Source organism: Musa acuminata, chromosome BXJ1-5 (assembly GCF_036884655.1).
Source record: "Musa acuminata AAA Group cultivar baxijiao chromosome BXJ1-5, Cavendish_Baxijiao_AAA, whole genome shotgun sequence".
Classification (NCBI taxonomy): domain Eukaryota; kingdom Viridiplantae; phylum Streptophyta; class Magnoliopsida; order Zingiberales; family Musaceae; genus Musa; species Musa acuminata.
In genome coordinates, this window is record NC_088331.1 from 43,549,800 (window position 1) to 43,575,658 (window position 25,859).

General features: G+C 40.1%; 3 protein-coding genes across 5 annotated transcripts; 1 reads left to right on the forward strand and 2 right to left on the reverse strand.

The window, feature by feature from the left end:
• The first annotated feature begins 2,685 nt into the window (after positions 1-2,685).
• LOC135674434 (protein cornichon homolog 2-like) lies at positions 2,686-7,184 on the forward strand. Of its 3 annotated transcripts, none has more exons than XR_010513619.1 (6): positions 2,686-2,839; positions 3,905-4,086; positions 4,946-5,068; positions 5,856-5,940; positions 6,021-6,076; positions 6,654-7,184. XR_010513619.1 is itself a non-coding variant. In XM_065184269.1 (5 exons), the coding sequence occupies exons 1-4, from the start codon at positions 2,765-2,767 to the stop codon at positions 5,923-5,925; spliced, it is 450 nt and encodes a 149-aa protein (XP_065040341.1). In that variant the 5' UTR covers positions 2,686-2,764; the 3' UTR covers positions 5,926-5,940; positions 6,654-7,184. The 3 variants fall into 3 exon arrangements, 1 of the variants encoding a protein (XP_065040341.1); XR_010513620.1 differs by having other exon boundaries at positions 6,026-6,076; XM_065184269.1 differs by lacking the exon at positions 6,021-6,076.
• An 8,430-nt stretch (positions 7,185-15,614) lies between these two features.
• LOC103985509 (serine/threonine-protein kinase UCN-like) lies at positions 15,615-17,335 on the reverse strand. Its single transcript, XM_009403232.3, has one exon. The coding sequence runs from the start codon at positions 17,223-17,225 to the stop codon at positions 15,927-15,929; it is 1,299 nt and encodes a 432-aa protein (XP_009401507.2). The 5' UTR covers positions 17,226-17,335; the 3' UTR covers positions 15,615-15,926.
• Positions 17,336-22,445: 5,110 nt separating this feature from the next.
• LOC103985508 (arabinogalactan protein 23-like) lies at positions 22,446-22,865 on the reverse strand. The gene has a single exon (XM_009403231.3). It carries the CDS (start codon positions 22,797-22,799, stop codon positions 22,623-22,625), a length of 177 nt encoding a protein of 58 aa, XP_009401506.1. The 5' UTR covers positions 22,800-22,865; the 3' UTR covers positions 22,446-22,622.
• Between the last annotated feature and the right edge of the window lie 2,994 nt (positions 22,866-25,859).

Sequence of the window (25,859 nt, forward strand, 5' to 3'; positions counted from 1 at the left end):
CCTCTCACCCTTTCCTTTTCTCTCTTTTTACTTTGCATCCATTGGCACTTGTTGTGTTCTGCATGAGAAGCCTGCTGCAAAAACATTATAAGATCTCATTAGCACTAATCAAAGAGTATTGCTAATAAACTATGATAGCTTAGGACTGCACGGAAAGGAACTTCATATATAATTAGCTTCGGTTTCGATAAAATAATCCCATTACACTGCTCTAATCTTTGGTTACCACAATCTTTAACAAGCACTGGTTCCAATACCCCTTCCAAAAGGACCTTTTGCACATTGACTTGTGCCATGAGGATAATGCATAGAATTCAGCATCTTCAAGAGGTTGACCTTGGAATTGGGATAGCATAAGGGATAAGGGAACATCTACTACATATCCACCATGCTAATGCCAAGGATCTGTAAACTCCCTTATTCTACCTGTGCGATCAACAAGTAGGCATCATGTTCTCAGATGCTATACTCGAGTTGGTTCTTGAGAATGTGTGCCATATATTCCTAAAGTGCCTGCATAAGAGAGCATTATTGTAAGCCAAAGGATTTAAGCAAGTGGAGTGTCCTTATCATCACATTCTTTGGATTCAGATGGTAGGGATTCAGCAGTCTTCTTCGAGCAGTGATGCTCATGCATTGTCAGCGCATGCAGTGGAGCAGTGCTAGTACTTTCATGTTTCCTGCATTTAGTAGGGGGGTGTGAAGCTTGTCTTGATCATTAGAATCAGCAGACAGACAAGCACGAGGGGAGTGTGTGATCCTTGTTGGATAGGAGGGAAGCACATCTTATGGGCTTTTTATTCCCTTCAATTATTTTGATCCATGCTTATCTGTTGCTCTTTTGGTCGGATGGGGATTCCATGAACACATCCTCTTCAATGCTTTTGCCCCATGCTCCTCTCTCTCTCTCTCTCTCTCTCTCTCTCTCTCTTGTGTGTATTAGAACGTGAAGTTTATGTTTCTCATGGAATCCATGGAAGATGTTCTAATGCTCTCTTATCCTTGGATCAGCATGCTGTGGCAGCAGTGGAATAGCACTGTGGAATGGCTGTGGAGAAGTAATGTTTACTGCATGCACAAGCCTGATTCCTATCTTGTGATGGTTTGGTCCTGTCCCTCTCATATCTTAAGGTGCTTCAGCTGTGGATGTGGTGGTCACATGACACAATTTGACGTGCCATATGGATCCTCTCATATCTTTGTTCTCAGGAGGGGGGAGGAGCAGCCAAGTCTGAGGAACATGGACATCATTTACAAGGGAGTTTTGAGGTGATCAGGTTTCAGCGACAAGCATATCACATGCTCTCTCCACAAAGAGTGGAATTTTTTGTTCTTATAACTCAGTTTTATGATTATGTCTTCTTACCCAAATAGAAAGAGGATTAGAGGGAGCAAAGAATAAGACATGCTTGACTAACTAATCAAATAAATGATGCTGGAATACCTCGATTAATTTAATAATAAAAATGGATAAGATTAAGATTGACTCATGAATGTATTATTATATACTTTAGTTTAAGTATTTTTACTAATAGTTTGGGTCAAATAAAATTAATAGACCAGTTAACTTATGAAGCTCTGAAATTTAGGCATAGTGAGTGGAGTGACCACTAAGTTACTAAGTTACACCTTAATTAGTCTCATATTGGACAAGATTTGGTTTGATGAATGTATTTATTTTGACTAGTCATTTGGGCTAAACAAAATTGATAGGCTAGTTAACTTGACTCAAATCATGATAATATGAGTATTCTAATTTATAATGATTTTTTAGATCGATCATTCAATTCTTATTATATAGGAAAAAAAAATTAACCATGCTTAATTTATTAATTTGTGAGGAGATATTAAACTTTTGAATTTGAAATATATTTCTCTGAATTAGATGGTGATTAATAAAGCGATTGTTGAGATGTTAGTGAGATCTATGGGCATTCAATTAAGATTTAGACTATGAACTACAATTTTCTAGCTTCATTAAAATGGATCAAAATGAATTGATCTGATTTTTTGATTCAAAGTAAGTAGATCAAAACTAATTTGAACATACCTAATTGAATTCATTCTAAATTGATTAATTCGATTCGATTAGTCGATTTATAATTTTAAATAAATAAATAAATAAATATATTTCAAAAGAATTAGTTTCATTTTATGAACCGGTTTAACTGAATTGGATCGACAAAAAAGATTTGTTAAATTAGACCTATTGATTGGACTAACATCGTTAAAGGGGTCCCTACGTCAGTTTGATTAATCAAATTGAATCGACTAAAGACTTAAGTGATTGAATTTGGATAGATTGATATATTTAAAATTAAGATCGATTTAATTCGAATCAAATTAATTGATTAAAATAAAAAAAATATCTTTAGAATTAGAATCATTTATAGTTTTTTAAATCAAATTATTGATGAATCGATTCCGATCAAATCTCTTCTCAACCAATTCGATTTTGATACTAATTTCGATTTGATTTGAACACCCACTCCACTAACGTATTAGTGAAATGTTGGTTCCACGTTTCGGTGGAAAGAAACAAAGTTCAATCTACCCATTAGACACGTGGAGTGGTTTCCGAGGTGGGTTCCACTGATTCCTCCACTCGGCTGTGCGCGTAAACATGGACGCGTAAGACAAGTGTTGCGTGTTACTTGACACTTTTGCTTCGCTACTCGGGCTTAATGCCCAAAGTCGAAATCCGGAATCCTATGGTTCGATTCGATCCCTTTCTCCCCTTTGAAGCGACAAGATCGAGGCCGCCATGGCGTGGGAGCTCTTCCTTTGGCTCCTCGCCTTCGCCGCTGCGATCTCTCTCATCGGATTCAGCGCCTATCAGGTGAAACTTAAACCCTAAACCCTGCTTGTATCCCCCTTTCGACTCGCCATCTCTCAAGAACATCCCAAACCGTGCTCTGTTTTTTGGCTTTGTTTCGTATATTTTGGAGCCTTTTTTTCTTCGGATTGTTGCCGTGTCCGTTGTCTTCAGCTTGTGTGGTTAATATTTGTCTTGTGTTGTGAGATTTCACGGGAAAAAAATGCATCCTTTATGCTGTTAACTCGACAGTGGTGCCTGCGTCGTGGTATAAGTTGTTAGCTTCCCCTTACCTTTTTGTCCCCTTGGTTTTGGAATAGTTCGTGAACGTGTAAAAAAACGATCTTGAGTTCTATTTGGTTCTTTAGCACCAGCTTGAGCTCCAACATTGCCTTTGAAGTTCCCTTTGATTGCACAGTTTCTACAACCTGGTGGAAGGTACAGTAGCTCCATCTATCTTCAAAGTGAAGGATGCCGATCTTTTTCTCTACATCACCTAGTAGCTGGCAGCTTGGAATTACTAATCCGTCGTTCTTGTAGCTTTCCAGTTATGATATATTTTAATGTATAAGCTCCAGCATCAGGCAGACATACACAAACTGAAGAAATGATTCTTCTGCCAGTATTTATGGGCTTGCTTAAGGATTGTACAAATCCTAAAATGCGTAATGCATGTTAGTAGCCTATACTTGTCAATTTAAACGTGTACATGTTCTTTATTTATTGAAGGCAAGGCAAACTGGTATAAAGTGCAATATGGCCTCAGTCATCTAACATCCTCTTGTGACATACAGTCATTATCCTTTTCTTTTTTCCACTTATCCAACCATATGCAATTTTATTTATCAAGTACCAGAAGTTCATTTATCTGTTTCTCATTTAACGTGTCAATAAGTTGCTTCTCTGTTTCTCATTTGTCTGATTAAAATAGGGATTTTGGTATATTTGTTGGTTTCTTATGTTAATATATTAAGTTCAATTTACCTGTATCTGTACAAACTGCCTGGGGGTTGTAACAGGGTATTTAAAATTTTTTAACCATGTACCTTTTTGACCTTCTAACTTTTCTTGGCTTTACTTATGTAACAGCTCATTTGCTTATCTGATTTGGAGTTTGACTATATCAACCCATATGATTTATCATCACGAATCAATGCTGTTGTGGTTCCAGAGTTCATGGTGCAGGGAACCTTATGCATTTTATTCCTTCTGACATGGCATTGGTTTCCATTTCTACTAATGGCTCCCATCACTTATTACCACACAAAGCTGTACGAATCATCTCTTTCCTATGGTTATATGTTTGGTTATATGCCTTCTTTTTATTTGTTGATGTGCTTAGTAGATTCCTTGGGAATTTTCAGAGCCATCAAGATGTTCATGTTTGATGTTTTTGTTGCATTAGTCATATCATTGTCTGCTGGATAAGTACTAAGTGTTAATTATTTAGTTCTAAGATATCTTCTGGTCTTACAATTTTCTAAATCTAAATGCATCAGTCTACCTGATTAATCAGATAGTTGTGGTATCCCTGAAAAGTTTTATATAGTTCTAATATACTTGATGCATGTGGGAGTCTTTTAACCACAGTTCAGCTTTGTGGATGATATATGGAATTGAAGAAGGTTCTGTTTGGCAATGCTTCCTCATTTTCATATGCATGACTATACATTTTTTGTAACAGGGGATGGGCTTAGTTATGTTTTTGCAGGGTCAGGAGGCTATATCAAAAGTTAATGTATGGTTCAATCACTTAGAAAAGGATATAACATTTCTTGTAGTTGTTTAGTATACTACTTTGACTTTATTAATAAAGTCTTGGTTAGGAAACTGGACTTGGTTTCACTTCAAGCTTTACCTAACATAAAAGAGAGAATACCTTGATTCACTGTCATTTAAAACTTGAATATATACTTCATTCTGTATATATCCTGAAGAAACTTATAAAATGGACATCTTACTTCAGTATGTTATTGTTAACTGCTGATGGCATGTTTCGACCATTACAGTGTGCATGTTCCAGTTAGTCGGTTTTCATTACTTATCTTTTGCCACTTGTGGCATCTTATGTTTTATAAGTTCATTGGAACTGGAATAACTTTACATATGATACACTTTTTTCTACTCCAGATATATGAAAAGGAAGCATCTAATTGATGTTACTGAGATCTTTAGACTGCTGAATGAAGAGAAGAAATACAGAATAATCAAGCTTGCTTTTTATTGCAGCATTTTTATCATTGTTATTTACAGGTATGCTTCTAGGTGGCTATTGTTTGCATTTCAAGTTCATCTAAAACCTTTATGCATTTTAAAACTTGAGCAGTTATGTGCTTTCACTTTGTTGGATGACAACAAATCACATGCTGTTGACCATACCGGCAAACTTTCTAATGCAGTCTAGTATAAAAAGAGTTATTTCTTCTCCATACAACCAAATAATGAAAAAAGGCCAAAAATAGGAAATTTGTTAAGAATGTCTCCTGCTTCTGTCTACTGTTCTTGAATCTTCACAGGAAGTCAGGAACAGTTGTAATTTCATTCAGGGATAAAAGAATAATAATTTTAGGACAAAAGTCTGAACATGCCTTATTGAAATTTGGATCATTTCAACTTATTTTCAAGTATGTTGTTTCCATACTAGTTTGAGTCTGAATGAGAATCATCAGATATATTATATTGTTATATTATGCTTAAAGCCATACGTATGGGTCAATTATCTCTCATTGACTAAGCTATAACGACACTCTTCTTGGTCATTGAGATTTATGGTGTTCATTCTGCATTATTATCTTGTTTCTTGAAATTTTAGAGTGCTATACTTTCTGGTTTGTGGTGAGGTCAATGAAGGTAAAATCTTTATAATTATATATAAGCTATCTTGAATTTCCTTATGTGTGATATTTGGTCAATGGTTTTTGCTTTCGGTTATAATAACTTGCATGAGTTGCATTTCTTCATTTCTCTTTGTTCTCTGCTATTAGCTTTTAGTTTTACTATTATCTGAATCAATGTCCTCGCTAACACAACAATTTTGCAGGCTTGTCACAACTGCTGTTCTTTTACTTATGGAAGACGATTATCGGACTATGGAGTCTGGGATCTTTTAGTGTGTGTTTCTAGAGGTATGCATTAATTCTTTCTTGCCAGATTGCTGAAGGATGTTGTTAAGTTCATTACTGAGAAGTCTTCTGCGGCATGAAAGTGCAGAGCTTGTGTAGATTTTGAGGAAGCCGGCTTTAATCTAATGGACTATTCCAGGCATGATCAAATCAAATATTCCAGCATCAACCTGATCTTTGTTTTCTTCCATTCTGATGATCTAACCTCATGCCATATGTGTTACTTCACTAGATAATCCATATAGTCCTTAGCTTTATCGTTTAATGTCATATAGAATTAAATTCACCCTAATTTTGATCTTTCATGCTGTATGGGTTGAGAAATGTAGCAATAATGGATTTTTGTAATAAACAATAATATACACACCTTGCTGGTTAAATATTGGAGATTTGAATGCTATTAGATATCAGTTAAGGACATAAGCCACTAAACTAAACTAATATTTTGTTTAAAACAATAAAAATAACTAGAGAAATCTTTACATACTTTAAGCTTACAAAGTGCTCTTAATGTAGTCATCTAGTAGCTATATCTCTAACAAAGCTGTTGTCTAGTCTTCTATAATGTTCTTGGTCCTGCCATGTGGTTGTACTAGATTGTTGCCATGAAACGTACGAAAAGGATAGACGAATCATGCTATCGGCACATTATCTTTTCCAATGCATTGATAGGGGCTTGAAAACCTTACAGAAACCTTTTCTTCATGTATATGCAGATCTTTCAGATCGGGGAATTTGACGTCAGTTGTGGAGTTGAAGGATTCTCTTTCAAAGTTCCAGACAACTCTTCTTAAGAAAGATGTATTTGTTACCATCGAAGCTGTCATTTGCCTCTTGCTATTCTGCAAGGAGAATAGGAGGATTCCCCGTGAACACTGAAGTTTTGGCGCAACTTTTGCTTCATGTATCGTGTAATCACTTCAGCTGCCGCTTGTTTCTTGAGATGATTTGGGCGTGATATCTTTCTGTCTTCATCGAACTTGCATTATGATTCATTTTGTTTATGCCTGATGCTGTAAAATTGTTGAGAGTAAGAGTATTGTATCCTTGTGTTCTTTGTCTTGTTTGGACAGATACGTGATAACCTCACTGGTGGTCTTCGGACCCTTATTCCAGCTCTCGATTCCGTTCACCGGTAGGTGAGGATGAGAAAGTGGAACTCGCATGGTTTTTGTGCTGGTATAATTTTTCTGTAAGCATTAAACAGTCTTGTTATATCTGGTAACCTCACTGGAGAGTCATCGGAACTTTTTGCTTCGTGTAGAATGATCGATTTGATCACGGTCGACCGCCAAAATGACCCGTCAATCAGGACCGGCTTGAAGTGTCCTCGTCGGACCCACTCATATCGAGTGCTGGTCGTAGGATGTCGTAATTCCCGATGGATAAGCGGTCATGATGCATGCGCCCGTCAATTTTATAGGATCCAAGTTTGCCATCTGACACAGCGGGCCGTACAATTGAACCGGTTATTCTACAATGTCCGGTTCGGTTCGGTTAGATCAAGAAAGGGGCCAGATTCTGCTCACCGGAGTGAGCTTAGGGCGTCGCAACTCGAACGCTTTTGGGTCGAAAATTATTTTTCGGAAACTTTTTAGCGTTCGAGTGAGTAAGCACACCGGATAGTCGGCGGACCTTTTTTTTATTTCCTCAAATAATAATTACGTCATTGCGCATTCGAATGGCCGGAGAAGGCTTCCCTTCGAAGCTTCTTCGGCAATGCGGAGAGGGAGGGAGAGTTCTGGTGAGCATACTCTTGGATTTCGTCGCCTTCTCCATCTCTGTCTGTTCAATTTCCGTATATGCTTGTCATGATTCCAAGCAGAACGGACCATCGGTAAGCTTGGTGGCAGCAGTGGATCTTCTGATCTGTATCCGACTTGTTCTTTTGTGCATCCTCCCTATACTATTAGGTCTTATTCTGGGTGGAATTAGTTCGGATGTGTGTCGTTAATCGGAATCTTGGAAGACTTGGAATGTAAATGCATTTAAGCTATTTGGCTTTTCTTAAGATCGAGGATTCTGTTCTATATGCATTTGCATTTGCATCTCCATCCTTGATTTGGTATTCGGATGTGTGTCGTTAATCGGAATCTTGGAAGGCTTGGAACGTAAATGCATTTAAGCTATCTGGCTTTTCTTAAGATTGAGGATTCTGTTCTATATGCATTTGCATTTGCATTTGCATCTCCATCTTTGATTTGGTATCTGCAGTTTGGAGACCTTCAATAATGGTTTTTTTGGGGGCCCAAAAGGCAAAATTCATAAATCACAAAAAGATGCTTTTCTTTTTTGCAATATTGTAAAAGGTTTTCACCGTGAAGTTGGAAAGATGGAATTTTTAGATAAAAACTTGTGTGTCAAAGTGTAACTCTGGAGTGCAGATAAATCAACACTATGTGAGTGAGCACCATGATATTATAGATGAGGATCAACATATTCTAAAATCCTGAACTTGAATTTTCATTCAAGGCAACTGTTAACGCTATACTTTTCAAATGTTGACCTGTTAGATCCAAGTTGTCCTTCTAAATTTCAGTTAGTTCCCTTTCACTGCTCTGATACAATGAGTTATATATCATGCAAAACTTGACTGGCTTATTAGAGGTTCATGTATTTGAAGATAATGACAAGAGGATGTTACCATTACAAGGAATGATCAGGTTAGGTATTATAGATTTATTATTAATGAGTGCACCCTGCTGGTGCTGCCATCAGGGGAGGAGAAGATGGGTTCTTTGGCAGCTCAGGGGGGACCAGCTTGACCATCTTGGGGTGATGCTACAGGTTGTTGGCTGTGGCACGACTGATTGCTACTGAAGTGAAAATGCGGGTCACCTTCTGATTATTGGGTGGGCACAGCATGGGTCAAGGTTCCTTTGGAAATAGGACAAGGGAAGGTAGGGAAAGATTGATAGGAGATGACAAAGGAATTCAAAAGGGACAGAAAGAGGAATGGAGGTGACCTTTTTATGAATATAGTTTTTTTAATCTATAAATATTGTTTAACAAGTTCAATTAGACATTTATCTGCTTGTCCATGATTTTATACTGTTTATTGGTTCATTTTGTTTGCTCTTGCAATATGTACAATAGTTGAGTGGTAAACATGGAGTACATGTTATAAAAAAGAAAAAGAAATTGCATAGTTAGGTACATTAATCTTAACCAGACCCTATGTTAGCGGGAGCCTTGCTCACCGAACCACCCTTTATATTTATCCTAGAGGTGTGTATTGACTATACCTGCTTGTGCATGATGAGAAAGTATCAGTAGTTGGGTTTATTAATGTGTCGAAAGAGTGCAGCTAAATGGAGGAAACAACATGGGTGATTTTTAAGCACTAGAAGGTCAGAAGCTACTACATGTACAGACTGACAGATACACATTTTGATGTGCTGATATTGATGAACACATAAACAAGTAGTTTGCTGCATGCAGTGTCAAATTTGCAGTTCAAAATTCTTTGAAACAAGCCATGATATGTTGGTGTTACTCAAATAGGGCAGATCTTAACGTTCTTGTCACATGGAGAGAGGTGCATTTGGTTTAATGTGGAATTAGATTCTTGCAGATTTGTGATTATACGTCAAGCCATTCTTTACTCTACGTTTGCTTGCATAAAATAACCAATCTATACAAAAGCTTTAATTAATAGATAAACCAGATTTTGGGTAGTTTATGTTCCTAACACCTCATCTCATACATGAGTTGGTAGAATGTCTCAGATTCCCATATATGCTACCTGAATTATGTAGGAAATATATGCAAACAGCAGCATGGCACTCGATGTAGGATCTTCTACTTTAATTTCATATTAAATTATCAGTTCCTAGTAATTCATGTAAAACATAGTCCAATAGATAAGACAAACAGAGATGCTGACTGATCTGTCAGCTTGGATGACCACTAGGCTCTCAAGTATCTCTTTCTTTTTTCTTGGTTCTAATTCGTAAGAACGTATATAATAGTGCTGGGTCTCTTTCATGTTGCAGATGCTGAGCATGACTGCAGGGGAGAAAAGGCTTAATGGGACCATTTGTCAACCAGGCGAAACACAACTATCAATGGCGAATTTTGTATGGGTGATATAGATCGAGAAGAGTCCTGTGATCAAGATTTTTTTCTCTCAGTATCATCATCTGATTAATGCAACTCTTTCTTTTTGTGAGCTACAACATCTCAACGAGGAGGAAGAAAGAGACCAGAGGCACAACTTGTCTCAACACAGCAATGCAATAAATTGCAAAAGGAGGGATGACAAGTCCAAGACATGGGGGACCTTGTGGGAGTTCTTGGCATTGTGCTAACATGGGCAAGATGCTGACGAGGGCTTTCTCTCCATATGTTCATCCAGCAAACAAGGACGGGTGCTTCTTGGGACCCCTTGCACTTGCCTTGTTTCGATCAGAATGCAACAAGAACACAAAAATGAATCCTGATTCAGTCCTATTTGGTTGGTCTCTACAAGCCGTAGGGTATCGAAGCAGACAAGTCATAAGCAGAATTAGAGGATACTGTGTCTTCTTCTGTGCATGGATTGCGAACTTTTTGTTCTACTTGTTTGTGATGAAAGATTAAATTCCATGGCATGTTTCTACTGTCTTTTTGCGGAACTCCATGCCTGACATGAGTTCCTCCTATACTTGGCCCTCTTGAACGTCGACTTATTTTTGTTGTCTCCTTCTCTAGCAATATAGAAGCTGCTATTATATCTTTCTTGATCCATAGATTAGATGGATGGATAAATCATATATCTGTTGTCTTAACTTTGGAACAACTCAGTCTCAAACATGCTTATAGAGAGACATCAGTGCCAATCATTACTGCATAAAAGGAACAGTCTAGTGCATAGTGTTGCTAAGGATATCTTCTCTAATATGTGCATTTAGATTGACATTACAAAACAGATTCCCAAGGTCCAATTAGCCAATGCTCACGTTATTTTTGTTGATAGGGAATCATTATCTGATATATATAGTTGTCATGTAGAGTTTTTGATTGGAGGAAAAGTGCAAGTCATCTGTCTAGTAGAGTTTTTGATTGGAGGAAAAGTGCAAGTCATCTGTCTATCCACATGTAAAAGATGCCAAGAAGAAGATGTTGTGGTAGTTAGAAGCTATCTATCTTTCAAGGCTAGGATGATTTATTTTTCTTGACTAAGCTGTCTACACTCGTACACTTTAGGTAACTAACATGGATGTTATAGGGATCATGTTGAAAAATATCTCTTGACCTCGATTTTCATATAGGTGGCACATCAGGAGTTCGATGTTTTCACCTTGGAGACATCTCGAACAACCCTGTGCTTACAGGTCTGAACTATCTTGGGACATCCTCCACCCTTAGCTTGTCTAAAAATAAAACGTAAAACTTAATCGTTTGGTGGCCAGTAGATCGGGAGGAGCTTGAACTACCTTGGGACATCCTCCACACTTGGGTTGTCCAAAAATAAAACGTAAAACTCAATTGTTTGGTGGTCAGTAGATCGGGAGGAGCTTGAACTACCTTGGGACATCCTCCACCCTTGGGTTGTCCAAAAATAAAACGTAAAACTCGATCGTTTGGTGGCCAGTAGATCGGGAGGAGCTTGTATGAGAAAGGAGAGACATCCCGACCTAATGAGACGGAAGAGTAGGATGGTGGAAGATTGATCGGTTATAGAACTGATACCGTGACTACAAGAGACTCGAGGACCGACTTACCCTGTAGGGTATTGGTACAAAATAGAGAAGGCTACTAAAGAGGCCTTGGAGACTCAAATGAATAAATAAGCCTTATCCATATGGTACGGGAGGATTTCCAGGGAGGAAGTTGATCTCTCTCCTCCTACGATTTAGACAAGTGTCCCTTCGAGACAATTCCAAAGGGTCGCTAACAGATGAAAGACTCGAAAAGTACCAGATGAAAGACTAAAAAAGGGCTAAAATCTGTCATGGTGGAGGTACAAGGCCAAATATATCTAAGACATGTGAGTCAAGAAATGCCAAACCCCGTAAGGAGAAATTCGTCACGACGGAGACCAAAGGCAAAATGTGCTTAAGACACATGAGTCGAAAAAACTCAACCCGTATGAGGAGAAATCCACCACAACAGAGTCACAAGATAAAATATGCGTGAGACGGTGAATCGGGAGAACCCGACCCACCGTGAAGACAAATCACGACGAAAACACAAGGCCAAATGTGTCTAAGATGCACGAGTCAAAAAAATTCGACCCATGTGAAAACAAATCTGTTATAGCGGAGGTGCAAAGCAAAATGTGCCTAAAGCACGTGAGTTAGGAAAACCTGACTCCCATGAAGAGAAATCCATCACGATAGAGGCATAAGGCAAAATGTACTCGAGGTGTGTGAGTCGAGAAAACCTAATCTGTATGAAGAGAAATCTGCTACGACGGAGGTGTATGGCAAAATATGCCCGAGGCGTATGAGTCGGTAAAACCCGACCCAAGTGAGGAGAAATCCGTCATGACGGAGGTACAAAGAAAAATATGCCCAAGATATATGAATCGGGAGAACCCTATGCACTCGAGAAAAAATCCACCATGATAGAGACATAAGGCTAAATGAGCCTAAAGTGCATGAGTTAGAAAATTTTGACCTGCGTGAAGATAAATATGTTATAGTGGAGGCACAAAGCAAAATGCTTGAGATGCATGAGTTAGGAAAATTTGACCCATGTAAAGTGAAATCCATCATGGTAGAGGTGCAAAGCAAAATGTGTTTAAGATGTATGAGTCAAGAAAATCTGATGAGTCAAGAAAATCTGACCTGTGTGAAGAGAAATCTACCACTACGAAAGTACAAGGCAAAAGATGCTAGAGGAATATGAGTCGGGAAAACCAAACCTGTGCGAGAAGAAATCCATCATGACAGGCATAATGCCAAATGTGCATGAGGTGTATGAGTCGGGAAAACTCGACGTACACAAAGAGAAACCCGTCATAACAGAGGCACAAGGCCAAATGTACTTGAGGTGTGTGAGTTGAGAAAATCCAACTCATGTGAAGAGAAATACACAATGATGGAGGCACAAAGAAAAATATGTCAGAAATATACGAGTCAGAAAATCCTAACTCGTAAAGGAGAAATCCACCACGGTGGAGACACGACAAAATGTGACAAAGGTGCATGAATAAAAAAAACCCGTGCAATGAAAAATCCATCGTGACAGAGGCACAAGACCAACTATTCCTGATGCATGTTAGTCGGAAAAACTCAACTCATGTGAATAGAAATATGCCACGGTGGAAGCATAGGGCAAAATGTGCCTTAGGCATGTGAGTCGAGAAAACTTCAGCTATATAAAAAGAAATTTGTTACAACAGAGGTGCAAGACAAAATGTGCTTGAGGCACATGAATCAAGATAACTCAATCCATATGAAGAAAAATCTACTACGACGGAGGTGAGGCGTATGACAAAATGTGCTAGTGGCTCGTGAGTTAAGAAAATCTAACCCGTACGAGGAGAAATCTACTATGGCAAAATATGCTCGAGGCTCATGAGTTGAGAAAATTGAACTCGTGCAAAGAGAAACCCACAACAACATAGGTACAAGACCAAATATGCCTGAGGCATATGAGTAAGGAAAACCCAACTCGTGTGAAGAAAAATCTATCACAACTAAGGTATAGGGCAAAATGTGTCTGAGATGTATAAATTGGAAAAATTCAATCTGCATAAGGAGAAATTGGCTACGACGAAGGTACAAGGCAAAGTGTGTCCAAGGCACATGAGTTGAGAAAACCCGACTAGCATGAGAAAAAATTCGTCACAGTAGAGGCACAAGGCCAAATGTACATAGGACGAGTGAGTTAGGAAAACTTGACCTGTGTGAAGCGAAATCCACTACGGTGGAGGCGCAAGGCAAAACATACCCGAGACACATGAGTTTGTAAAACCCGACCCACATGAAGAGAAATCAACCATTATAGAGGCATAAGGCAAAATGTGCTTAAGGTGTGCGAGCCGAGAAAATCAACCCACGTGAAGATAAATATGTCACGATAAAGGCATAGGGCAAAATATGCCCGAGATGCATGAATCAAGAAAACCTAACATAGATAAAGAAAAATCTGTCATGATAGAGGCGCAAAATAAAGTGTGCCTGAGGTACATGAGTTGGGAGAAGCTAACTTGGAACGAGGAGAAATCTACTATGATGGAAGCATAAAGTAAAATGTGCCCGAGGCATGTGGGTTAGGAAAACCCGATCCATATGAGGAGTTCCCGAACGCACTAATATCGTATGAACTAAACGTTGCACTTTAGACCCCTTTCGTAAAAGCCCTAAAAAACTTCTTAGGGGAGACAAATGATAAGGAAATCCTAATTTGCGTGATGAGAAATCTGTCATGATAGATGCATAAGGCCAAATGTGCCTAAGGTGCGTGAGTCAGGAAAACCGAATCCGCACAAGTAGAAACCCTCTACAATGGAGGCACAAGGCCAAATGTGCCTGAGGTATAAAAAAAAACCCAACCCACATGAAGAAAAATCCACCATGGTGGAAGCATTGGGCAAAATGTGTCTGAGGTGTATGAGTCAAGAAAACTCGACTTGTGCAAGGAGAAATCTGTCACGGCGAAGGAATAAGGCAAAATATGTTCAAGGTGTGTGCTGAAAAAACCTGACTAATATGCTTGAAACATATGAGTCCAGAGAAATCGACCTTTGTGAAGAGAAATCTACCATGATGGAGGCATAAGGCTAAATATGCTCGATGCTCATGAGTCAAAAAAATCAACCCACGTAAAGAGAAATCTGCCATGATCGAGGCACAAGGCAAAATATGCTTAAGGCGCGTGAGCTAGGAAATCCTGACTCGCATGAGGAGAAATCTACCATGGCAGAGACACAAAGTCAGAAGTGCCCGGTGCATATGGGGTGAGAAAACCTGACCTATGTAAGAAGATACCCATTATGACAGAGGCACAAGGCCAAATGTGCCTAGCATGAATAAAAAAAACTCAACTCGCGTGAAGGAAAATTCGTAATGACGGAGGCACAAGGCAAAATATGCTTGATGTGCGTGAGTCGGAAAAACTCGATCCGTGCAAGGAGAAATCCATCATGGCAGAGGCATAAGACAAAATGTGCTCGAAACATGTGAGTTGAAAAACCTCGGCCCACGCGATGAAAAATCTATCATGACGGAGGCAAAAAGGTAAATGTGCTCGAGACACATAAAGAAAAATCTACTATACTGGAGGCGTAAGGCAAATTATGCCCAAAACGCGTGAGTTGAGAGAATCCCACCGAAGAAATCCATTACGATAAAAGCATAAAACAAAATGTGCTTACTTCTTTTGACTATTCACATATGCACTTATATACCTCGGGTTACTAACATAGGTGTCGAAGAGATGAGGTCGGGAAACTTATCCCAACCTCGATCTTCGTATAGATGATACATCGGGAATTCGACGTTTTTACATTGGACAACCTTGAACATACGGTTCTGGATCACGTTAAACTAATTAAGACGTCAACGATTTTTTTCTTAACACTCGCTGATAATAACGAACAGTTTCAACGTAAGATTTTTCCATCAATATGGAACATGAAATATTATTAACTCATCTTTCTTTTTATGACGAGGAACATTATCGTTGACGTCGTAAAGAATAAATTGATTGAGAATAGAGCAGCTCTAATTTTTTTTTTCCGAAGATTAGGAGTTTGATGTGCAGTTTGATATGACAAAAGATAATACAATGGATCAGCTTCAGATGTGACGACCCTCAAACGTGCGTTGCATTGGCTGCTTGAGAACGGGACAACCAGCACGTGCAACAGCATCCAACTCTGGCACGGATGGATTCGACGCACGTGGGGACGTTCACGGAGTTTTACATTTTGACCTCATACGTTACTCAATTCTAAAAGGCCCCCCCCGCCCCCCAACTAACGGGATTCCGTTATGTACAGATCTAGAGAATAGACGGAGACGGAGACGGAGAGGAAAACTGGAGAGCGTCTGCCGTTAGAACTCCGTCAACGAGCCCATCGACGGCGACGGCTGCGATGCCGGCTGTCGGAGGCCGTTAAAGTAGTCCCTGACGTCGAAGCCCCCATCTTCGCCGAGCCCGATCACTGCCGCCTCGAGGTCCTCCTCCGGCGGCGGAAGGAAGGGCGGCCGCGTGACCTTGGCGAGGATTTCCCACCGGACCCCGCGGAAGAAGGGGTGAGCTCGCACCTCGTCGGCCCCGGCGGCGGACCCCAGCCGGCGGGCGGGGTCCTTCGCGAGGAGACGCTCGATGAGGTCGGTGAGGTCGCAACGGCGGCCCCCGGGGAACTCCGGCGGGCGGGTGAGCACGTTGCGGAATGTCTCTTTGCGGTTACGCCCCTTGAAGGGCGTCCGGCCGTAGGCCATCTCGTAGGCGAAGACCCCGAGCGCCCACCAGTCGACGGCGAAGCCGTGGCCCTCATCGCGCACCACCTCCGGCGACACGTATTCCTCTGTCCCCACGAACGAGAACGACCGCTCTCCTCCGCCGGCGGCGCCGGACGTGGAGAAGCTGATTCTGCGACGGCTCACTGGGGAGACTCTGGCGGACCGAGCCTTTTTGAGGTGGTGGCGGTGGTGGTCGGCCTCGGCGTAGGCGCTGGCAGCGCCGAAGGCGAAGATGCGGGTGAGTTGTCGTCGGTGGCGACGGCGTGGCCGGTTTTCAGGGGGCAGCGGGTGAGGGGGAGCTGTGGACGAGGCGGAGGGGGAAGCGGAAGTGGAAAGATGGCGGGAGAGGTCGAAGTCTGTGAGGGTGATGTGGCCGGAAGACTGGAGGAGGACGTTCTCGGGCTTGAGGTCGCGATAGGCGATGCGGAGGGAGTGGAGGTGCGCAAGCGCGGCGACGAGCTCGGAGAGGTAGAAGCGGATGGCGGTGGGTGAGAAGGCAGCGTCGGGGGAGAGGGAGTGGCGGAGGGCGTGCAGGTCGCCGCCAGAGCAGAAGGGGACTGCCCACGCCAGCAGCTCTGGCGTCTCCACCGAGCCCAGAAGCGAGGGTAGGAACGGGTGGCTCTGGCTACGTTGTCCGTCGCCGCCCGCCGAGGAGAGGCGGGAGAGGAGGTTGAGCTCCCAGCGGGCGCGGCGGTCAGAGTCCGGCTTGGCGGAAGGGGAGTGCTTCTCCACCACCTTGAGGGCAAAAAGAGGGGGAAGGCAAGGCTGGGGATCGGTGGTGGTGGCGCCACTGCAACGGGAGGTGACTAGGAACACAGTCCCCATGGCTCCCCGGCCTATGACTCGGACGGCCCTGAGGCGGTCCAGATCCAGTTCCATTATTGCCATCCGGCAACTCTCTCTCTCTCTCTCTGTCTCTATGGGAGAAGAAGAGGAGGGAGGGAATGAAGGGAGACGAGAAGAGGATGCAATTTAAGAGGGAGGGAGGGAAGGAAGAAAGGAGATGGCTTTGCGTGGATTCTCCTTTTCTTTTCTTTTATTATATACATATATTTATATACAGTTTAGTTGTAAATAGTTATTTATCTAAATGGTGTCAGAAGAAGATTTGATTCTCTTAGTATTTAACACAAGTAATCTATCATAAAGAAAGAAATCCAATTATTTGCATGCAAAGGTGGCTAAAGAAAGAAATCTGCATGGCAGAGAAGTACGTGTAAATCTAAAAATACTGCTCCAACTTACCCACACAACAAAATACGGTGCTGCAACCCCAGCCATGCTAACTTTAGACTTTAGCGGGAGAAGGTCTGCAACATTAATGGCGGATGCAACACGTGTAGGGAAGAACATGCATGATGGTTGCTGAGGGACAAAACTGAGGGGTTCTGCTAAATGTGGAAGGAAGGGAGGGTTTAATCTAAGCATCTCAACAGCACAAGGGAGAGAAGAGGAGCAGTTCTTAACTTGGAGGAGATGGCAGTATAAAAGACTGCTGCATGTGTTACATTGATGTGTTGGAACTGATGCAGACAGCAGCAGGAGAAGCTCTCGCCTGGATGTCACATTGGCATCATTCACTCTCTGTCTCGGAGAAAGAAGAGGAAATCATGCAGATGTAACTTTGAATAATTACATGGGGAAATAAAAATGCAAAATAAGAAAGCTAGATTGATAATTGTAATGTTATTTGGAAGGATTTTTATCTCCCTACCTATCTTTGGCTCTCCAAAATGACTTGCAAAAGTCATTTGGTAGGGCTATGAAATTTTATTTTATTTTTTTAAATCAAAATATTGACTTTGCCAATATTTTTTTTTAAATATCAACAATCAAAGTACAAAGTAGAAAAGTAAGACAATTTATATGGTTTGATAACCCTATTCTATGTACATAAAAAAAAATTAATATTTTATAACATTAGAAAAATAAATATAATTAATAACTATCTCTTGAGTTTAAGTCTGAAATCTCTTGTACACTGAAAGAAATTTTCTCTCAATCCTTTCTAGATTTATTAGAGAAAATCTTTCTAGATCAAATAATCAAAATCTCTTATACACTCCTTCACATGATTCCAAAGAATCTTCTCTTTCAACTCCTTCTAGATCTATTAGAGAAAATCCTTAGAGCACCTAAATTATTTTCTTCTATACTTCTTTCTTAAAATAAATTTGAGATAGAATAAATAAATCTTATTCTACAAGAGAATCTTTTCATAGTTGAGTTTCTAATCCTTCAATAATTTAAATATAATTAGGATTACTAAAAAATACTTGTGAACTTTAACAAAACTAAGAATATATATACCCTCTAAGCAATGATTACTACAACAGAGAATGTAGGTTTAAATGCTAAGTTGACTTCCAATGATACCATCTCATCCCAACAAACCAATTCATGGTCTGCAAGTACTTGTAGCCATAATTTGATGTCCCAACTATGCTACAACAAATGTGCAGGACATGTTTCTCTACCACAGCTCCTCTTGATGACTCACTAACCTCTATGCTTCACGAAGCATGTTGTTGTTTCTTACCATCTCAATCCATTAATGTAATGCAGTTCCAAACTACATCCATTAGAATCCATCCTCCTCTCGTGGACTTTTAAGTGCCTCACAATAACTTGAATCTCTAATCAAAGAATTCATGCTTGCCAACCAATTTACAGGTTGGGTTTGGTGCTTTCTTTGTAAGCATTAGTTTAACTCACCAAAGTGTATGCAACTGTGTACACCACCTGCATTAAACAATAAAGGCCTAGTGGTTGCATGTACTATTGGCTAGTCTTAGGCACAGTGAGCAGCATGTTGCTAATATTCTACATTAAGTTGGGTCACTATCACTTGTTTATCTTTTCCAAATCATTTAATAGTTGCTCCCATGATTTCAGCCGGAAATACTGTGATCTCCTCTTTGTTTAGTGTTCTCTATTCTTCTCTTGATTTGTTCCTCTCTTAAAGGGTAGTATTTAACCTAAGAATCATCTAAAAAGCTGAGTGTTTCATTGGTCCAACTCTTAGCTATGGCTTTGCAGTAGGGTAACCTACGTTAAATTGTTGTATTGTGTGTGATATAACATGTCGGTTGTTGTCACTCATCTCCTTTTATCTGATGGTTTCACTTTTTCTGTAATAGCTGAATTATTCTTCCACTTGGAGGTGTTGAAGATAAAACAAGGTTGTAAATCTTTCAAGGATGTTAGTTAAAAGCTTAATGCAGCCTATTATGGTAGAAAGGGAGTCAAAGGATTGAATTCTTCTAAGTTTCTCCAGATAGTAAGGATGTACTGTCGAATCGCTATTCTCCTTTTATTATGATTTGTGTTTGTTTGTTAATAACTAGATTTTTCTCTAGATATTATGAAAAAATATCTCTACTATGTCGAGAGAAATCCTCTATTATGTTGAGGAAAATCCTCTCTCCTAATATGTATAAATAGGAGAAGGACATGTTAATGTATTCAAGCTAAAGTTATTTTAATAAAGCTTCTTCACTTCTTCTTCAATAAAGTTTTTACAATAATTATTTTTATTTTCTATTATTTTCCTCAATAATAATATGAAATGTTGCTCTTAACTTGATTGCAATGGAGATGAGAATGCAAACAAGGAAGACAAAAAAATTGAAGAGCAGATCAATAAGATTCCAACTCTATGTTGCACATGATTCCTTTCTCACAACACTTGGAAGAATTCAAGATTGTTTCACCCCTTGAAACTTGAAGAACTCACATCAATTCAATCTGGTCATCTTCTAATGAACAAAGAAATGAATTCAATCTTCTCCTCTCTCACACATTTGTTAGCTGATGCCAGTTGTGGTTGGATAGACAAGTGTGTGTTGTGATTCTTACACAGCTCTCTATCAGATTCTTTTCACAGACATTTTTCTTTTGCTCTGCAAGTAATTAGTGTTGTTTATCTGTGTGTCCTCACCACATATATGATTGATCACAGATAAACTAATAAGAACAAGTGCTTGATCACTTTTACTTCAATTATGTAATGCCAACCACTAATGCATGGTACTGATCCCATGAACTAATCATTAACCTAAAGTGGAACTGCACATGCCATTGACTGCTGGAATCCATTGGTAAAGTATGCTTTTGTGGTTCCTCAAGTTAAAACAAGGATTGTGCTTTTGAGTCATGACATGAGTGGCACTTCGATATCTCCTTTCTCAGATGCTATGGGAAACAAACCTACTGTGTCGATGATGCCTAACCCATGTCATTAATCCCAAAGTTGTCTTTAAATTATTCTTAGAGAGAGAGAGAGAGAGAGAGAGAGAGAGAGAGAGAGAGAGAGAGGGAGAGAGAGATCAAAAGGTTGTGGTTCACCACTTTAGGGCACAAGAAGGCTGGCCTACTGCTGTGTCTTTCCTGCCTTTTGAGTGTGTATTTGGCACGAGATGCGTGAAAGAATGTGTTCTTTATCCCGCTAAACGAAGGCCAGAAAAGAGATGAGATAAAGGTGAGGTTTGGTGACTTTGGTCGGCCATCATTGGGTCGTTTAATAGTGTCGATTCCCACTTCACGAGTGGGGGAAGTAAAGCTGCCTTTGTTCCCATATGTTCTTCCAACAGTGCTTCTCAGGATTACAGTGCTTAAAGGTTGGCGAAACATGATGCTATTTAGGACAGTGGTAAAGGAGATTTCGTATGTTGTGATGCTTTGGTCGGCCATTATGACAAGCTAATCTAATCTAATCTAATACCTAAAACAAGCTAATCTAATCTAATTCCCTGTGAAGCAGTTCCAGAGGTTGAAGACGAAGAAGCATCACCTCAGTAGAAATGTATGTGGTCACATGACTTCATTGACTCTGCCCGCTTGTCCTCCACCCACTTCAGCTCGTAGATAGCCACAACCACTCGTGTATGCGATGCTTATGGGTCGAGTGATTCTCCGAGTTGATAGAGCAGCTGTCGTCTTCAATATCATGCATGCATGATCTGTAACCATGAATGAACCTGAATTCTCTGTACCACAGCTTATTGTTGTTGATGCCTCGTTCAGTGCTGAGCCAAAAGCATCTCTATCTCTTCATGTGATAGGAATGGTGAGATTCCTTATTTGATTGCTAAGTCCATCGACACACTGCTGCAGTCAGTCTGTCACTACAGACCAAAAGAATGTGGAAGGAAAGAGAGTGGTCGCAAGAACAGATGGACTGTTGCAGGCAACAGAGTGGATAATAAACTGATAAGATCAGAGACAAGACGAATCATGGAACGAGAAAGTCCGAGGAATCGCGGTGAGAGTACCGGATGTCAGTCAGATCACCAAAAGCTTTCGAAAAATTATTTTGGCACAAAATTACCCTCTAATTTAAATCCTTACTATCACCACCGGTGCGCAGTAGCCGGACTTATAAAGGGGTTACCCGTTTTTAGAACCCGACTCAAAATAATCGAAACGGTTTATATGGTCGACCGGTTTAATTGACGATCAAACGCATCCTGGCCATTGATCTTCCGGGAATCATCGTATCCTACGGTTAGGATTCGATCCCAGCATATCCGGCAACACATGGCTTAATACCGACAAATTGGGTGGACCAAAAAAGCCGGTTTGAAATAACCACGACGCTGATCTAATCATTCATTCTGCGCGAATCACGATGCAGGAAAAAGAGTTCGATGACTCCCCGTGAGCTTACCCGATATCATCATGCTAATGGTAAATTGCTTAGAGAAAATAAATTCGGCACGAAAACGTTAATACCTTCCGGTGAGCAGAATCTAGACTTCTAGATGCCGGCCCAAATTGGATTAGGCCCAATAACTAGGGCCCGAGCCTGATAGAGAAAAGGTCCGAAGACTCGACTGCGAGTTTACCCAATACAATTCAAACGATGAAGGGCTTCCGAGATATTAATCATGGCACGAAACTGTTGGAATTCCGCTTCCTTGATCTCACCGCTGGTGAGCAGAGTCTCGACATTAACAGGCACGTTGTTCTCGCAATGCATCTTTTAGCTTGAAAGATCGCGATAAAGTTCGTCCATAAACTAAATGATCTCTACTTAGAACACCTTGTAGGATCACTGGCAAGGAACAAAGCCTGAGATGATCTTGATAGAAAGTTATGGAGAAACGTTATAACAAATCGGAAATATTTCATTTCAATTAGGAATTAACTCCAAAACAAATCCCATCCGGCCTTTCTTACAACCCAAACCGATGCAGAAAGAAAGAAAGAAAGAAAGACAGACAGACAGCAATTGCGACTGGTGGAGCTGACAACAATTATCGATTCTCTCTTTCTCGTCAAAGGTTACTGCAAGTAGAAGGCGAAGAAGGAGAGCACGGAGGCCCCAATGGCGGCTCCAACAGCGGGGGTGACCGCGAAGGACGCGCTGGCGGGGCCAGGAGCCGGCGCCTCGGCGGCGAGGGCGCCGGTTGCCGAGGCGGCGACGACGAGGACGGCACAGGCAACCTTTCTCATCTCCATCACGAGAGGCGGGGCTGTGGAGAAGATGAGAAAGAGAGACTTATTGGTAGAAGCTTGTGTTGGCCTGTGGATGAATGGGGAGGCAATGGGAGGGGTTTTATAGGGTGTTTCAGTGTCTGGGATGGGTATTCGGAGAGGTTAGGAGCTCTATGTGGCCATGGTTTTGTTTAGGGTGTCGTGGGGTGGTGAATGGCCTCTACGTGCAGGCTTGTGCATGGGAATCGGTCACCTGGTCAACGTTGTTGACCGGGCCGTGTGCATGGTGGCCTGAGGTTGCAGGGCATGATTGGTGATTAATATTGAACTAGTTTTATTTTTTACCCTTAGCTAATATTTATAATAGAATTGGTAATTTGTATTGGTTTGAGATCAGATTATAGTCTTTTTGAAGACTCATCATTCTTCATTATCATTTTTAAAATGAATAAATAAAAATTATATATATATATATATATATATATATATATATATATATATATATATAAGACTCTATATGAAAAAAAGATTTATCATCCTTTATTTTAAAATATGTTAACACAATCATAATTTTCATTCAAAACCATTTGAATTTTCATAAAAGTAATTCTATGGAACAGGATGATTTTCTTAAAAACACCTCTCTTTTTAGGCTTTTCCAATAAAGGTGCTCTTTGTTTTTAATTTTTTTATTTAATATTTTTTTTTCCTTCTAATATCCTAAATGTCTATTGTTATAACCTATTGTCTCTAAAAACTTTATCCTTTATTTTTCTTTCCTCTTCGTACTTTGTCACACAGATATGATGAACTCTTACGTTAGGATATCCACGAACAAACGTAATTGGACAAAGGCAACAAAAACGTTATACAATGACAATGGATATTTATGATATTAGAGAGAAAATTAAATTTAAAAACTAAATAAGCTTACTAGAATATTAGAGAAAAAAAATAAATTAGAAAACTAAATTAACTTACTATTCATTATCATTTTTTACTTTTAACAAGCTCTTTGCTATTGATAATTACTTAAAAACTAATATATTTTTTATTCTTTATATTTTTTTTTCTTTTGCTCTCCTAGCTAATGTTAATGCTCCTCTTGATCGATCATTCCTTATCGGCACCCTCATCGTTATTAGGCACCCTCATCGTTATTATTAACATCGTCTGAACTCATTTGTCAACGAGAAGAAAAAGATGAAAAAGGAAGAAGAAGAAAACCAAACACATATTTTCATTCAATTAAAATAATTTTAAAAATATTTAAAAATTAAATATATATGATTATAAATAGTAAAATGGGATTTCAAATAGTAATATGAAAACTAGAGAAACCTTCCCCCAAAAACAAACCTAATTTTTTTTTTAGAAAAATCATCCAACCTTAAAATATATAACAAGATTGATAGTGATTCGAGCTAATTGACGTCTAATCACAGCGTTCTTCAATAACAAAATTTACCGTAAATTCATATCAAACGAGTGCACGATCTCACCCCGCAGATACGTGCATGTCGCATGCACGTAGGCGGTCGCAGAGACTTCGTCGAGCAACCATCCCTTCACGTCTGCTTCACACGGAGGTCAGGACTACCATGAGGTCGGAGCACGCAGTGATCTTGATCAAATTGGGCGGTTGGATCTTCGACACGCCACCACCTGCTTCTCGATTGCAATGCCCGCGAGGACAAACCCTTATTATCGTGTACCCGTTAAATTATTCGTGGTGTTCGTACGGTGGGTCCCGACGTCTCCTCCAAACCGGGCTTGGATCCGACCGATGTTGTCGGATCTGGATCCCCGACTTGGCAACCGTGGGTTCGGAGCACGAGGCCCCCACGTGGGAACCGAAACCCAATAATTCAACCTCCTCATCCCGATATATTCCATCACACATTTTAATTCTTGGCTCCCACATGCCCCTCCCCAATTCGTACGATCACAGAATTTAGTACTCCTAATCGATCATTTATCGAACAATATATTGTTTTGTTTAATCTAAAAAAAATACTACCCAATTTCGTCCTCTTTGATTGTTTGTTTCATCCATAGTTATAAGAATTGATTAAAAATATTTTAAAATATATTAAATGATTTTAAATTATATATAGCAATAATAATAATAATAATAACTAATTAAGTTTTTTTTAAGTAAATAATAAAATAAATTTAAATTAAGGGTATTTAAGTAATCATTCATTGCACTGTAAATTCGAAGCAAAACAAGAACAAGATCTCGTCGTCATCTTCTTTCTTGGGAACACACCCATCTCTCTCTCTCTCTCTCTCTCTCTCTCTCTCTCTCTTTCTTAATACTGCCGCAATTTTCTCGTATGTGTCTGCTGTCATATGGGGTTTATTTAACATGAAATAAGAGAAATTTTGCTAACCATTAAGGGAGTGTGAAGCCATTAAGTACCACCGAAGTACTGTTCTCTTTCCTGTCTCCTCGTCGTCTTTCCTCGCCTCTCTCACTCCTTCCGCTCTCAGCAGTAGGCATGAAGGTGGAGGAGGACGCTCCATCCTGCAGAAGGCTTCCCCCCTGAGGTACCACACTCGCTCCGGAAGCCATCTCTCCTCGGTTCTCAGCGAGAAAACCACGTTGGTGACATGTGATTTTGGTCAGAATACATCAGCCTCAATGGCGTACATGGGAAAGCCAGGCATTTCTTCTGCTCCTATTGTTGCTTGTTTCTCTCTCTCCCTGTTTCTTCTTGTTAGTAGATAAGAGTTCGGTGACAGGTGCTGCAAAGCAATGTCGCTCTCTCTCTCTCTCTATATGTGCCTGCCTTCGTGAATTAGAATCAGATGGAAAGAAATGTTGTATATACGTCTTGATGTCTGTATGGAAGTGTAAGCGGAGGTACATAGTAATTACCCAAGCGAGAATGCTGCGAGTTGTCCTTCAATCATCCACTCTCTTCGTAGATCTTGTTTCACTTGGATTGAGTAAAGTGTCGAAGCATAATTGGTAGTCATGATTATGATATTTTTCTTCTCTCTTTGTCCGATAAGATAGCATAGCTGAAGCATAAAAGTTTCTGATCACATCCGAATGCAACGATTCTTCATTTCTTG

Bases quoted from the DNA above. Each gene is read 5' to 3' on its own strand.
- LOC103985508 (XM_009403231.3), bottom strand. From the start codon at position 22,799: ATGGAGATGAGAAAGGTTGCCTGTGCCGTCCTCGTCGTCGCCGCCTCG.
- LOC103985509 (XM_009403232.3), bottom strand. From the start codon at position 17,225: ATGGCAATAATGGAACTGGATCTGGACCGCCTCAGGGCCGTCCGAGTC.
- LOC135674434 (XM_065184269.1), top strand. From the start codon at position 2,765: ATGGCGTGGGAGCTCTTCCTTTGGCTCCTCGCCTTCGCCGCTGCGATC. The intron at 2,840-3,904 runs GTGAAACTTAAA...CTTATGTAACAG, and splicing joins TCGGATTCAGCGCCTATCAG to CTCATTTGCTTATCTGATTT. The intron at 4,087-4,945 runs GTACGAATCATC...TTTCTACTCCAG, and splicing joins ACTTATTACCACACAAAGCT to ATATATGAAAAGGAAGCATC.